This window comes from Stereum hirsutum, assembly GCF_000264905.1.
Source record: "Stereum hirsutum FP-91666 SS1 unplaced genomic scaffold STEHIscaffold_7, whole genome shotgun sequence".
In the NCBI taxonomy this organism is placed as follows: Eukaryota; Fungi; Basidiomycota; class Agaricomycetes; order Russulales; family Stereaceae; genus Stereum; species Stereum hirsutum.
In genome coordinates this window covers 2,177,334-2,189,795 of record NW_006763137.1, presented here as the reverse complement: position 1 = coordinate 2,189,795, position 12,462 = coordinate 2,177,334, and the positions used below count along the sequence as shown (strand labels likewise).

The 12,462-nt window shown below is 45.8% G+C and overlaps 2 protein-coding genes across 2 annotated transcripts; one reads left to right on the top strand and one right to left on the bottom strand.

Moving 5' to 3' along the window:
* Positions 1 to 2,406: 2,406 nt before the first annotated feature.
* STEHIDRAFT_157264 (uncharacterized protein) lies at positions 2,407 to 2,784 on the bottom strand (the record flags this gene model as incomplete). The annotated part of the gene is made up of 1 exon (XM_007304498.1): positions 2,407 to 2,784. One exon carries the CDS (start codon positions 2,782 to 2,784, stop codon positions 2,407 to 2,409), a length of 378 nt encoding a protein of 125 aa, XP_007304560.1.
* A 6,882-nt stretch (positions 2,785 to 9,666) lies between these two features.
* Positions 9,667 to 10,961, top strand: STEHIDRAFT_57558 (DDE-domain-containing protein; the record flags this gene model as incomplete). The annotated part of the gene is made up of 2 exons (XM_007303930.1): positions 9,667 to 9,917; positions 10,754 to 10,961. The coding sequence occupies 2 exons, from the start codon at positions 9,667 to 9,669 to the stop codon at positions 10,959 to 10,961; spliced, it is 459 nt and encodes a 152-aa protein (XP_007303992.1).
* Positions 10,962 to 12,462: the final 1,501 nt, after the last annotated feature.

Sequence of the window (12,462 nt, the reverse complement as noted above, 5' to 3'; positions counted from 1 at the left end):
CCTTTCCACCTCCATGGCGCCCCAGTCGTACGAAGAAGAGCTGCAGATGCGCTCTATTCCTTATATCAATGCCGTCGGAGCCTTGGCCTACCTTGCGATCGCCACTCGTCCAGACATAGCTCACAGCGTCGGAGTCCTTGCTCGCTTCAGCCAGAATCCAGGTCTCCAGCATTGGAAAGCGATCAAGCACCTCTTTCGCTATCTCAAGGGCTCTCTCGACTATAAACTCACTTATTCTCCCACTTCCTCTTCCTCCACTGAGCTCTTCCAGACCTACACCGACGCCGATCATGCAGGGAATCCGGATTCTGGACGTTCCACCTCTGGTTATCTCGTCAAGATGGGCACCGGCGCTATTTCCTGGCAATCTCGCCTTCAATCCATCGTTGCCCTCTCCACCACAGAAGCCGAATACGTCGCTGCTACCACTGCTGGCCAAGAGATCCTCTTCCTTCGCAACTTGCTCACTTCCTTTGGTTATTCACTCGACTCTTCTTCTACCCTCTACATCGACAATCAGTCTGCGCTTCAAGTGGCGAAGAATCCGGAGCACCATGGGCGTATGAAGCATCTGGATTTGCGGTTCTATTGGTTGAGAGATGAGGTGGAGAAGGGGACAATCCGGATGGAGCATATAGGGACGGATGAGATGCCTGCAGACCTTCTGACTAAACCCTTGGCTAGGGTTAAAGTGCAGAAGTTCGCGGAGATGATGGGGCTTAGGGCTTGAGGTCTGCCTCGTCGGGAGGGAGTGTCCGGAGTATTACGACGAGACAGAGGGAATTTTCCTGATATTTTAGCAATTTTTCCGGGACTGATAGGACCACTTACTGCAGAGTTATGACTTTAGTTATTTCGCCACCAAGCGGTCCGCAGAGGGCCGGATTCCGCGCCTCGGTTCCGCGCCTCTGCGTCCCGTTTAGGCAGGTAGTTTTCCAACTGTATAGTAGACCGGTAAGCGCCGGAGCGCGTCCTTTTAACTTGTGGGAAGCGTCCTTGTCTCTTTATCATTGACAGTGACGCTTCTCACAGGTGAGTCTTACTATAGATTTTGTCTCTTTCTTTTTCTATTACTTTGTGAGGGCAATATCATTGACAGTGACGCTTCTCACAGTCGTTCTTCGAGTGTTCGATTATCTGCGCCTCACACTGACAGTGGTTAATCTATCTTGGTGCTGATCTTTTGTTCGGACAATTTCTCTTTCATTTTTCTTGACATTCTTGGCTGGTGCCACAATGCTTTCGAGTGGCGACGGGCTGGCGGGCCGTCCTCTATGAGACGCGGTGCAAGGACCGAGGATGGCCCATTGCCTCCAGTCACTACTAATCTACCTATCTTGTTCATTATACCTCACTATAGCACAGTTATAAGTACCTGGTATTGTTAAATCTACTAATTTACATAGCCGTGGGTGGTTTTTTGGAAGCACAATGCAGATCTCAATATATTCTATGGTGGTAGATGTTCGGCCAGTGCAAGGACCGGTGATTGACTGTTTAGTTATTTTGCTACCAAGCGGTCCACAGAACACCAGATTCTGTGCCTCGGGATCCACCTCTCTGCGTCCCGTTTAGGCAGTTACTTTTCCAACTGTATAGTAGACTGGTAAGCACTGAAGCACATCCTTTTAACTTGTGGGAAATGTCCTTGTCTCTTCATCATTGACAGTGACGCTTCTCACAGGTGAGTCTTACTATAGATTTTGTCTCTTTCTTTTTCTATTACTTTGTGAGAACAACATCATTGACAGTGATGCTTCTCACGGTCGTTCTTCGAGTGCTCGATTATCTGCACCTCACATGTGGTTTGTTTCAGACTTCCGCTAAGCTACCCTATGAAGCTGAAGATGAATATCTTGTTATTTTGTGTATCCTCTTTCTCACCAAAATAGAAGTTTCTTATTCATTTCTGGCTACTGTTGGGCTTCACTAAAATCTATCGTAACTTTATCATTAGTTCCAAACTTATGTTGAGCTACTAAGAAAGCTGTACCAACACCTTGCGTGAAGTACCGATGTGGCCACAGCAGAAATTCATTCTGATATAACATGCAGTACTCTCTCCAATCATTGGTCGAGTCATCTTGGAAATACCCTCGAGCTCGTATAAGATCCTGTATTATGACCTTTAAGTGATGTTTTTGACAATGGTCCACCTAAAGGCCTACAGTCATGCTGTGGCCCAGTTAGTGGTAGCCCCATCGGAAAGGTCAGAAGTAGCTCCATGTGGAGCAGAGCTTCTCTGCGAGAAATCCAACAGCGACTAGGATTCCACAAAGCTCTGTGATAGGACTAATATACTTCTGATTTCTTTTTTATGATGTTCAGCAGAAATTGATAAATTGAGGTCAAACACAGTCAAGCTAACTCCTATTGTAGCCTAATTACACTATACCTGCTAAAATACTACACCCTCTCCTTCCTCGCCTTCTTCTTCTGGTTCACCTCAATTTCCTGTGATTCTCCATCACTGTCTGACTGAATAGCACTTCTCTTTCTACAGTCCCTACTCTCTACCTCGCTGTTCTCATCTTTGTCCGCACACCTATCTGTCTCCTTTACCTGTCCATTTCCCTTCCCTTTTACATTCGGATTCACCTTCACATTTGCCTTCTCCTTCCTGTTAGCCTTCACCTTCGCCTCAACCCTTCTCTTCCTACTTGCCGCCTCCTCTATTCCATCCGTCTGAAATTCTGCACCTATCACTTTTAAAAGCTCATTCGCTTCCTTCACCAATTCGTCTATCAACCCCTTCTTACCCCCCAACAACTTGCTAAAATTCATGTCGGCCACATATCCACCATTTGTTACCTGAATTACAGCAGCTGGCAGTGAGAACTTGATTGTGTTATTTCCCTGTCATAATCAATTATCAGTCTAGTAGTAATTTGAGATTTTGTAATGGGACCATCACTTACTTTCAAATAGGTGGCAATAAAGGATGCTAGTTGCCTTCCTGCCTATATAGCACCTTATAGCTTTGAATTTGAGCCTAAAATAGGACTGATAAGATAGCCCACCTCATCGCTCTAAACTGTGAGGATGTCGGTATCGTCCTCAGCAAGCACAGACTTATGCATCTTGTCAATGAGGACTATACATTGGTAGTTATTGACGTGGTAGATGCATTTCATCAAGTCCAACAGGCTTCGCAGTACTGTTGCGTCGCTTATATCCACTTCCTGATATCTTTTTGTACTCCAGAGCAACAGGGTGTCATGCAGAGAGCTAATTTCTTCAATTTTTGGACTTTCAGCTTTGAGAATGAAATTCTTCTAATCCATCCATAACTGGTGCATTTCAGATTTGAGGGATTCAATGAATGTCATGGGGTAAAAATTCTGTGATAATAATTGTTGAACGAGCTCAGAAGGCTCATCAAAATAATGAAAATACCCTACTGGAAGCTTTGTGAAAATAATATATGTACTTTCATGTCCAGGAGGACGTTAGGGTATTGTTCAAAGTATTCCAAGTAGTTCCAGTCAGGGACTTCCTGACTGAAAATGTCTAGATTCTTGACGACCTTATGAAGGCCAGGAGACGTCATGAACAGGATTTGAAGAAACACCCTGAGCAACTAAATAAGCATAGACCTGATATACATTAAGAAAACTTTCCACTACTCACTGGAGCATTTTTAAAGCTGTGGTCTTTCCAGACTAATGTCCAGGAACAAACAGATTAAGACTACACAGACCGACAAAATGGTTGTCCACCCCCCTTGCAGTTCTAGATCTGTGTACATAGCGCTGGAGTCCATCTTTGATTGGGTTAGCAGATAGTAATATGTGAGACTTGTTCTACAATACTGTACCCAGTCTATTTGAAAGATAGAAAAAATTGCAGGCATGGACTTATTCATTGTGGCACTGTGGTGTCACACAATGGCAATGACTAAAGTAAAATTTGTAGAAAATATGGAAGACAAAGGAATGTATGTGTTTGCATCTAATAAGGAATATTACTACCCTTTGCCTTCACGAGGGCATGGATACAAGAGGGAAGAGAGGAGTATAAGGTCTGTATATAGCGGACATCAATCCCGTACTATTCTTCCTGCAACATCTTCCACAACTGCTCCTTATTGTGAGGGCGGCTGCGAGAGCAAAGTCAAGCTTTCATATGACTCCAGACATTCTCAATAATGTTGAATTCAGCCATCGAAGCTGGCCAGACGAGTGTAGAGAGACCTTGCTTTTCGAACCACTGCCAGAGTCATTGTGCCTTGTGCTTTAGATCATTGTCCTGCTGGAAGATGAATGAGCTGAGATCTACCCCAAAATCTCTGGCAGTCCCTAGCAACCCTTCCTCCAAAATTCTCTTATATTGAGCCGCATTCATGTTTCCTTCAACTCGCACGAGCCTTTCAATCCCAAATGGTGTCACCACACTCCATACCATAACACTGCCACCCCCGTGCTTCACCTGTTTCTTTGTGTACCGTGGATCTAATGCCCTTCTAGGCCTTCTCCAGACCCATCTCCTTACATCCGACCCAAACAGCTCGAATCTTGCCTCATCTGAGAACCAGACCAACTTCCATTGCTCCTCTGTCCAATCTTCATGATCCTTTCCCTACTTCCTTCGTGCTCTCCGATGCTCCTTCCGAAGAAGTGGGACAACATGTCGTGTGTAAGCACAGAGGCCTCCCTTTCTCAGGGTGCATTGAACGGTCCGAGCTGAGACATGTGGAAAGTACTCTTCACGGAGGATTGTTGGGTTGTCGATTTGACCAGATTTGAGCTTGCGCATGGCAAACTTTCGATCCCGTACAGTTAGTTTGGGCTTGCGACCGGACTTTAGAGATATTGGGTAGAAGCTCTGGGTGTGAGTACATTTGGCGTTGAGACTGTGTATAGTGCGTGTTGAGATCCTGAGCTGATGTGTGATCTATTCATTTGTACGGCCTTCAGCCTTCCAAGTGACGATCTGTGCTCATTTAGTTGGTGTTGTTGGAGCGGGCATGGAATTTTGAATGTGTAAATAGACAGGTAAGAGACCAAAGAGTATGTGCAATGTGAATCTGAAGTTGTTTGTCGTGAGAGTCATTGCGGAAGAGAGCACAATATGTACGCATTCAACGCAGTCAGCATCACATGACCGGTGCCACCCTCTATTGTAGCCAAATACTGATACTATAACCACGAAACTCTGTCTATGCACAAATTACACATTCATACCTCATACATATAAGTTACAGTGACATTCAATTCAACACAGTTTTATCAGAGCTGAAACTGGACTAGGGGTGGACAATCAATTTGTTGGTCTGTGTACATAATTGAGTCATGGCCGGGATTGAAGATGACTGGTCTATCCAGTATTCAACACCTGTGAGAGCATACTCAAAGTTGAGTGCCCCAGGTGCAAGAATATGTCCGCACTGCTCGTTGTCTTCTGTTACAGGGAGATAAAACGAATCCCAATGTTAGTTGGTGGTAGTGAAGTTTGAACAGCAATGGGCTGTATGGGCTGTACATATGCTCGATTGCAGTTGGCATAGGTCAGAATAATGAGAAGGCACTGGATAAGAATATGCAGGACAGAGTCAAAAATAGGATAGCGCAATGCAGTTACCGCTCTCTCATCTGAGTTGGTAACTGACGAAAAAAGGGTTAATGATCTACAGATGAAAAGAAAAGGTTAAGCTCGATTAATCTATGCATTTCTATGCATTTAGAGATTGTTTTCCTGAAAGTGCATGAACGTTGTGAATACATAAGTGAGCTTGTTCGGCTCCTATTGAATAGAAATTGATGCCTTGACGAGTGTTAGCGGGCCAATCGACAAGCGTCTATCAGGTCTAGGAATAGAATGCCTAGACCAATCAGTACCTGTCTCTAGATCTAACAAACCAGCTAAATGTCCAGTTTTTGTATTGTAGTATGTACGTACATCGTGGTTCTGATTATAGGTCTACTGTCTGTGAAATACCACTGTAGCAGTTCCCACCTTGTAACGGCAAAATCTGTCATGACCGTCCTGACATGGCCTATTTGTTTTTCTTCATCCTCCTCTATTTTCCTTCCTCTATCGCTCGTGACCCGGTTCCCTCTCCTCTTTCCTCTCTGTTGACTCGTTTCCTACGGATGTCCGGACTATATTTACAGACACTTACGCGTACACCCATGCCTCTCCACTCTTCCGGTTTTCACTCTATTCTTGTACTATTACTCATTCTGCTTACCCTGCGCTGACGCGTCCTCTCCTTGGCTTACTGATCCTTTTCCCTTGCTTACTGATACTTTGTTCCCACGCTTACGCGTCCCTTCCCCTTCTACGTATGTATACTTTTGGTACTCCCACCTTCACTCCCTTAACCTGATCCTCCTCTTAGTCACCCGGTACAAAGACACTTGTCTACCAGCCCACTGTTGCACTTGGTACGGTTACCAACTCCAACTTCGACTACACCTACTCGGTCTATCTCCACGCCCACAAGGCTCCTTGGAATATACTCGTTATCTTGGTTCTCTCTCCATCGTTCGGCACACCCCGCCAAACTCGAGTGCAGACTAGACTTCCGGTCGCCCACCTCTTGATCACGCCACCAGCCGCGATCTTGACCTAGGAACCACCCTTCGGATACTACCAATGTAGTCCGATCTCACGTAACCCAGTGTCTAGGGTTTTTACGTTCGGCCTTAGCCGCTCATCTAAGCAACACAGCTTAGAAGTCCGCAGTGGTCGCGACAAAATCAGTAACATGTGGGTGACGATGTCCCGATTGAACTAATACAGTACATTAATTTACTTTGTTTTAAAAACCTTGCGCCGTGAAGCGCCAGGAGCCTCCCTAGGGACCACTCACTTGTACCATGATATAATCATCAGGGGAAGTCCTTGACACCGCCTGACACTTCCTGACAAGCCCCGGGTCCAGATTCCTTTACAATTCTTCCTCAGGAAAATAATAATAAATGCCAGTACTGGGATGGCCATTGGGGCGGCCGGGGGGTGATTCTGGATGGCCGAGTGGCCCAGGGTGATGGGGTAGGGTGTATAGGGGTGGTCCTGGGGGTAGGGTAGGGGATAGGGGATGGGGTAGGGGTACTGGGAAATGGGTAGGGCAGGTAGGTAGGGTGTATATGATGAAACGGGCTGGGTTATGTATGGATAAAATGGGGAATATGGGCAGGGATGATCACAGGGTGAATAGGGATGGAACGGTGGCCGATACAAATACGGGAAAATAGTAGAATAATAGTAGGGATGCTAGGGTGGGGGTACTGGATACCTGGGGGTAGATCAGTAGGGGAAACAGGGTGATCTGGGGGTATTTCGGTAACTTTGCGAGTTTTGTGAGTTAGGACGAAGGGATCACATTGCCGGGTGTCATTTCAATGGAATTGACATATAAAATTTAAATTGTGGCCCAATTTTGGCAACATGAAGGAGGTCGATTTTGGGAGTTCTGACTATTTGATAAACATTGATAAATGTATAAGATGGTGCAAATCGATTTTGGAAGGAATCGGTCAATTCATTCCAAAGTTATAGCATAAACAGTCGGCAAGATATTACCCTATTACGGTAAAAGGGGGTGGGCAGGCCAGAACTGGGGATATAGCGGTTCAATTACCTTGGTTTTTGCTGTCACTGGTAGTACTATATCAATACTAAGTGATGGGGAGCACACCGGGCACAAAAACAATGATTGTGGCCTTGGTAGTGGTGCCGTGTCTGGGGGAGGAGGAGGAGAACATCTACCCTGGGGGTATTGCCATGGTTAGAATGTCTTGTGGTGTTGAAGTGATGATTGGACAATATACTTTGATGTTTGGGAAGCCGATCTACGGTGCAACACTAGTCAAAACTGTCCTGCACTAATTGTGGGGTGCTGAGGGGGCAAAACAGTGTATTGGGCCACAGTATAATCACAGAAACACTAATTTACGCGTTTTTGGTACCGTTCTTGTTGTGTTAATTTGGTTTAAATGTATATGAACATTGTAAAAGCACCAGAGCCGCCGCTGGTGGATAGTGGAAAAAGCAAAACCATGTTTTTGATGGGGGAGCAGGTGCACATGTAATATTGGGGGTGTATATAGACCAGATCTCTCTCAAATGCAGTGTGATCATGGTGCGATATGATACAGGACTGGATTACATCATATTCAATGTTTCTGGGTGATCCACTATGACATACCTGGTCTGTGTGATACAGTAAAAATGCAAAACATCGGTTTTTGGCTGTAAATGGCCAATTCTGCAGCGTATTTGAATTTCTGAATATAATTGAGAGGTTTGTGGACCAATCCCCGTTAGGACTAAGCTCTATGCATCAAAAGGAAAATGTCCAAAAAAAAGTCGGAAGTGATTAGCTACCCTATACCTCTCAAAGTGCTCACTATACTGATACTGACATTTGACTAATCTTTCTTTACTTGCACACTCCAAATCAACACTCTGCACACTTTGAGAGGTATAGGGTAGCTGATCACTTCCGATTTTTTTGGACGTTTACCTTTTGATATATAGAGCTTATCTCTGACGGGGATTGGTCTCAAACTTCCTCAATTATATTCAGAAATCCACACACACACTGCAGAATTGGCCATTCACAGCCAAAGACCGATGTTTTCCATACTTACTGTATCACACAGACCAGGTATGCCATGGTGAATTACCCAGAAACATTCATTACAATGTACTCTAGCCCTGTACCACACCACACCATGATCGCACTGCATTTGAGAGAGAGCTGGACCATATACACCCCCAATACTACCTGTGCACCTGATCCCCTATCAAATACATGGTTTTGCTTTTTACACTGTCCACCAGCGGCAGTTCTGGTGCTCGATTAATGTTTATATACATTTAAACTAAATTACCACAACAAGAATGGTGGAAAAAACGTGTAAATCAGTGTTTCTGTGATTATACTGTGGCCCAATACAGTTGAAATGCTCATACGGAATAAGCCCGTACGGCATAAGATAATTAAATTTTACGTTCATTATGTTGCTATGGAATCAATCTGATCTCGATCAGATCTCGCCAACGAGGCTTAATGTCCTCTACATTACTTCTCCATCTTCTTCATGCTTTGATAGCTAGATTGTGGCCCTCTCGTGTGTGTTGATGCATGCACTTTCCTTTGTGCACAAGCAAGGCTCAAATGAAGTGGTATAAGTATAATAGAGACAGTCCCCGAGTGAATAATCCTGCAAAGAGCTTCAGCTTAACATGTCTCCTGTTCTTCTGCTCTCTACCTGGACCCTTAGCTCCAAGCCTACTCGCAAACCTCGAGAGCGTTTGCAAACCCCTCTTGCAGTTCCACAGCCCACTCCAAAGCCAAGGAGCACTACGAGTACTCCGAGGTCATCTGCTCAGCCGCCCGTGGGCCAGACCCATCCTTCTAATCTCACACTGCATGACTGGATCCGGGTGTTTTCTTATATTGACGAGCATCCTGATATCAAACAAGATGATGTTGTGACTTATTTTGAGACTTGTCCAGAGGGTGCACTATTGTTTGGTCAGAGCACACTCTCTAAGAAGCTCAAAATGTGTTGTGAGCTCGAGGCTCGAGTCACGAGTAATCCAAGAGCGTTATCCACGAAGCGTCCTCGTATAGTCACTCGCCCTGATATTGAGCGTTGTCTCGTACTCTGGGTCAATCACATGCAGCAGCGAGGTGAGATCGTGAATGGTCACATGCTGTGGATCAAGAGAGGACAATTTGAGGAGGATCTGCACGTCCCGGAGAATCAGCGATTGCCAGCTGGCGGATGGGTGCAGTCCTTCTGCCGTGCGTACAACCTCAAGGAGCACCGACATCATGGTGAGGCTGTATCAGTTGACTTGAAGGCTGTCGAGATTGAGCACGCTCATCTCTCTGTGAAATTGAGAGATTTCCAGCAGAAGGATATCTTCAATTGGGATGAAACATCCTTTTTCCATTGTAAGTCTGTCATTTCTAAGACTGCGTACATTACACTAATGCTGTGGCTGCAGCGTGCCTCCCGATCGTGGCTTATCCTGGTGCTGGGCAGCGCAGCTGCCCGGCAGCAGACTCCCACGCCATCCTTGACCGTCGGAGCTTGAACTGTCAACCTCTTTTGGCCTCTTTTGGCCTCTACGGACGCAACGCGCTGTCCCCTGAATGTCCCTTGAGCTACGGAAACATGGTCTGTCTGAAATCACCAGCTAAAATCTGAAGATAATACTACAGATGCCATCATTTACTATTCTCCGGTTAAATTTTTTTCGGAAGCCTTTTAAACAATATGCCATCGTTATTGGTACTTGTTAGAGGTCGAGGATGAAATTTACCCTACATCATAAGAAATCTGTCCGGAGAATATCAAGCTACAGCTTCTTGTCAAGATATCCTCTTAATGAAATTAGACAATTTAATGAGCAACTCCTTCCGTAGCTCGAGGTCAATGTGGCAAGTATGAATAGAAGTGGCTGAAAGTGCGCGGCGCGAACCACACAAACGCGACTTGCACGAGTGGCTGACGCCGATTCTCAATTGCCACACATGATATGGTGCGAAATCATTGCAGGGAGCCCAGCCCCGATGTTCAGAAAATCCAACAAACTTTGAGAGACACAAATACATAGAGATCAAACTATTTGAGTATCTAATTTTGGATGAAAATGGGTTGTAGAGCAAACACAACCGATAAAGCGTGTGTGACAGGAAAGTAGAGCGAAAAACACCACAATACCCATATTCGGACGCGGCAACATTCGGCAGCGGGAATCATGCTTACATACGCGGATCGGCGCTGGGCAGCTTCGCTGCCCAGCACCACTTATCCACTGAGCAGATGAGTGGGAAGAAGAAAGATAAATTCTGTATCACGCTCGGATTTCTCTGTAACGCTACCGGAACAGAGAAATATCCTATCTTCTTTATCGGTCGATACAAGAGCCCACGCTGCTTCAAAGGTCAAGATCCTCAATTGCTTGGTTTCCGCTATCGGAACAACAAGAAGGCATAGATGACATCAGAACTGATGGAAGAGTACGTCCCATGCTGTGCTGCTTCTCTGGTCCTCGGACATCTTCTCACTGAGCTTTTTTTTAGCTACATGAGAGAGTTTGATGAGAGAATGTGTAATCAGGGCCGAAACGTCGCATTCACAGTCGACAACTTCTCGGGACACAACATTGCATACGTCCCTCACAATGTTGAATTGATTTCATTCAAGCCGAATATGACCTCCTATGTACAGCCACTCGACGCCGGCATCATCCGGTGCTTCAAGGTACACTATTGTCGCCAACTATGTGTTCGCGCAATCGAGTTGGATGCCGCTGGAGCTGAGGACATTTACAAGATTGATATCCTTGAAGCAATATGCATGGTGAGGACAGCGTGGGAAGCTGTGTCAGAGGTGACAATCAGGAACTGCTGGGATCACACAAAGATATTGTCATGTGTTTGTTTATCTATTTTTGCTTTGTGTTGATTCCGATTTTAATGTTTATACGTTCAGGACGTCTTCTGCTGCACTCGCGGGTTTGGACTCAGACTCAGAGTCGAACTCAGATCTCAATGACGCGGCGAGATTAGAGGTGGATGCATGGGATATTGTACGCGAGTTTGCCCAATCCAGCAATATGACCCTGCCAGAAGCCGAAGAAGCACTGCAAGATGTGCTTGGCGGCAGATACGTTCCGGATCACTGGAAACCTGCGTTAGATGCAGTCATGAAGGCCAAAGGTAATTGCGAGAAAGCACTCGAGGCAGTTGAGGCACTCGCAGCTGTTCCTTTTGTCATGCCGGAGCCAGTCAACATATCCCCGAGTGCCCCACCTCCCCGATCTGCAGCCCGTGCCCTTTCGCAGCTTTCGGAGCTTGAGTCCGCTTTGATGGAATCCATACAGGCACTTCACGACCGCGTTCCAGGACACGATGTGGCGACACTCGAAGATCTGCTGGACCCACCTGCTGAGCGCGAGAATGTGGATATGCAAGAGTTCCCTGAAGGGGAAAAGGATATCGTTGCACTTGTTTAGCACGAGTTGGCTGTGCAGTGCGGGGAGATTATTAAGGCCGATGATGTTGAGGACATGGAGTCAGACAATAGTGATGAGCTTAGTTGGGCTGAGTTGATGTGGATGTGCATGCAACTGGAGAAGGTATGCATTAGTGTGGCGGACCGAACCTCGGTTTGGTACCAAAAATGTTTTGTACCATGTATGGTACTGGTTCGGTACCGGTTAGGAAGCAGCACCTTCGGAGACCTTCATTTGGCAGGTTAGGTACCGGTTAGGGTCACGTGGAACTGCCTTTAAACCATCTCGGAATTCCAAGACCTTGTATATGTATCCCGAAGCCCATGTATTATCATCACACAGATTCACACCTAACTACATGATGTATCTTCATATAAACATGAAAGAATAAACTCAAGCAAGTGTTGTGCAGCGACTGTCGACATGGAGCAAGCCTACCCTGGCTGTAATATACATGGGAAAGCGACGAGCCACCATTCA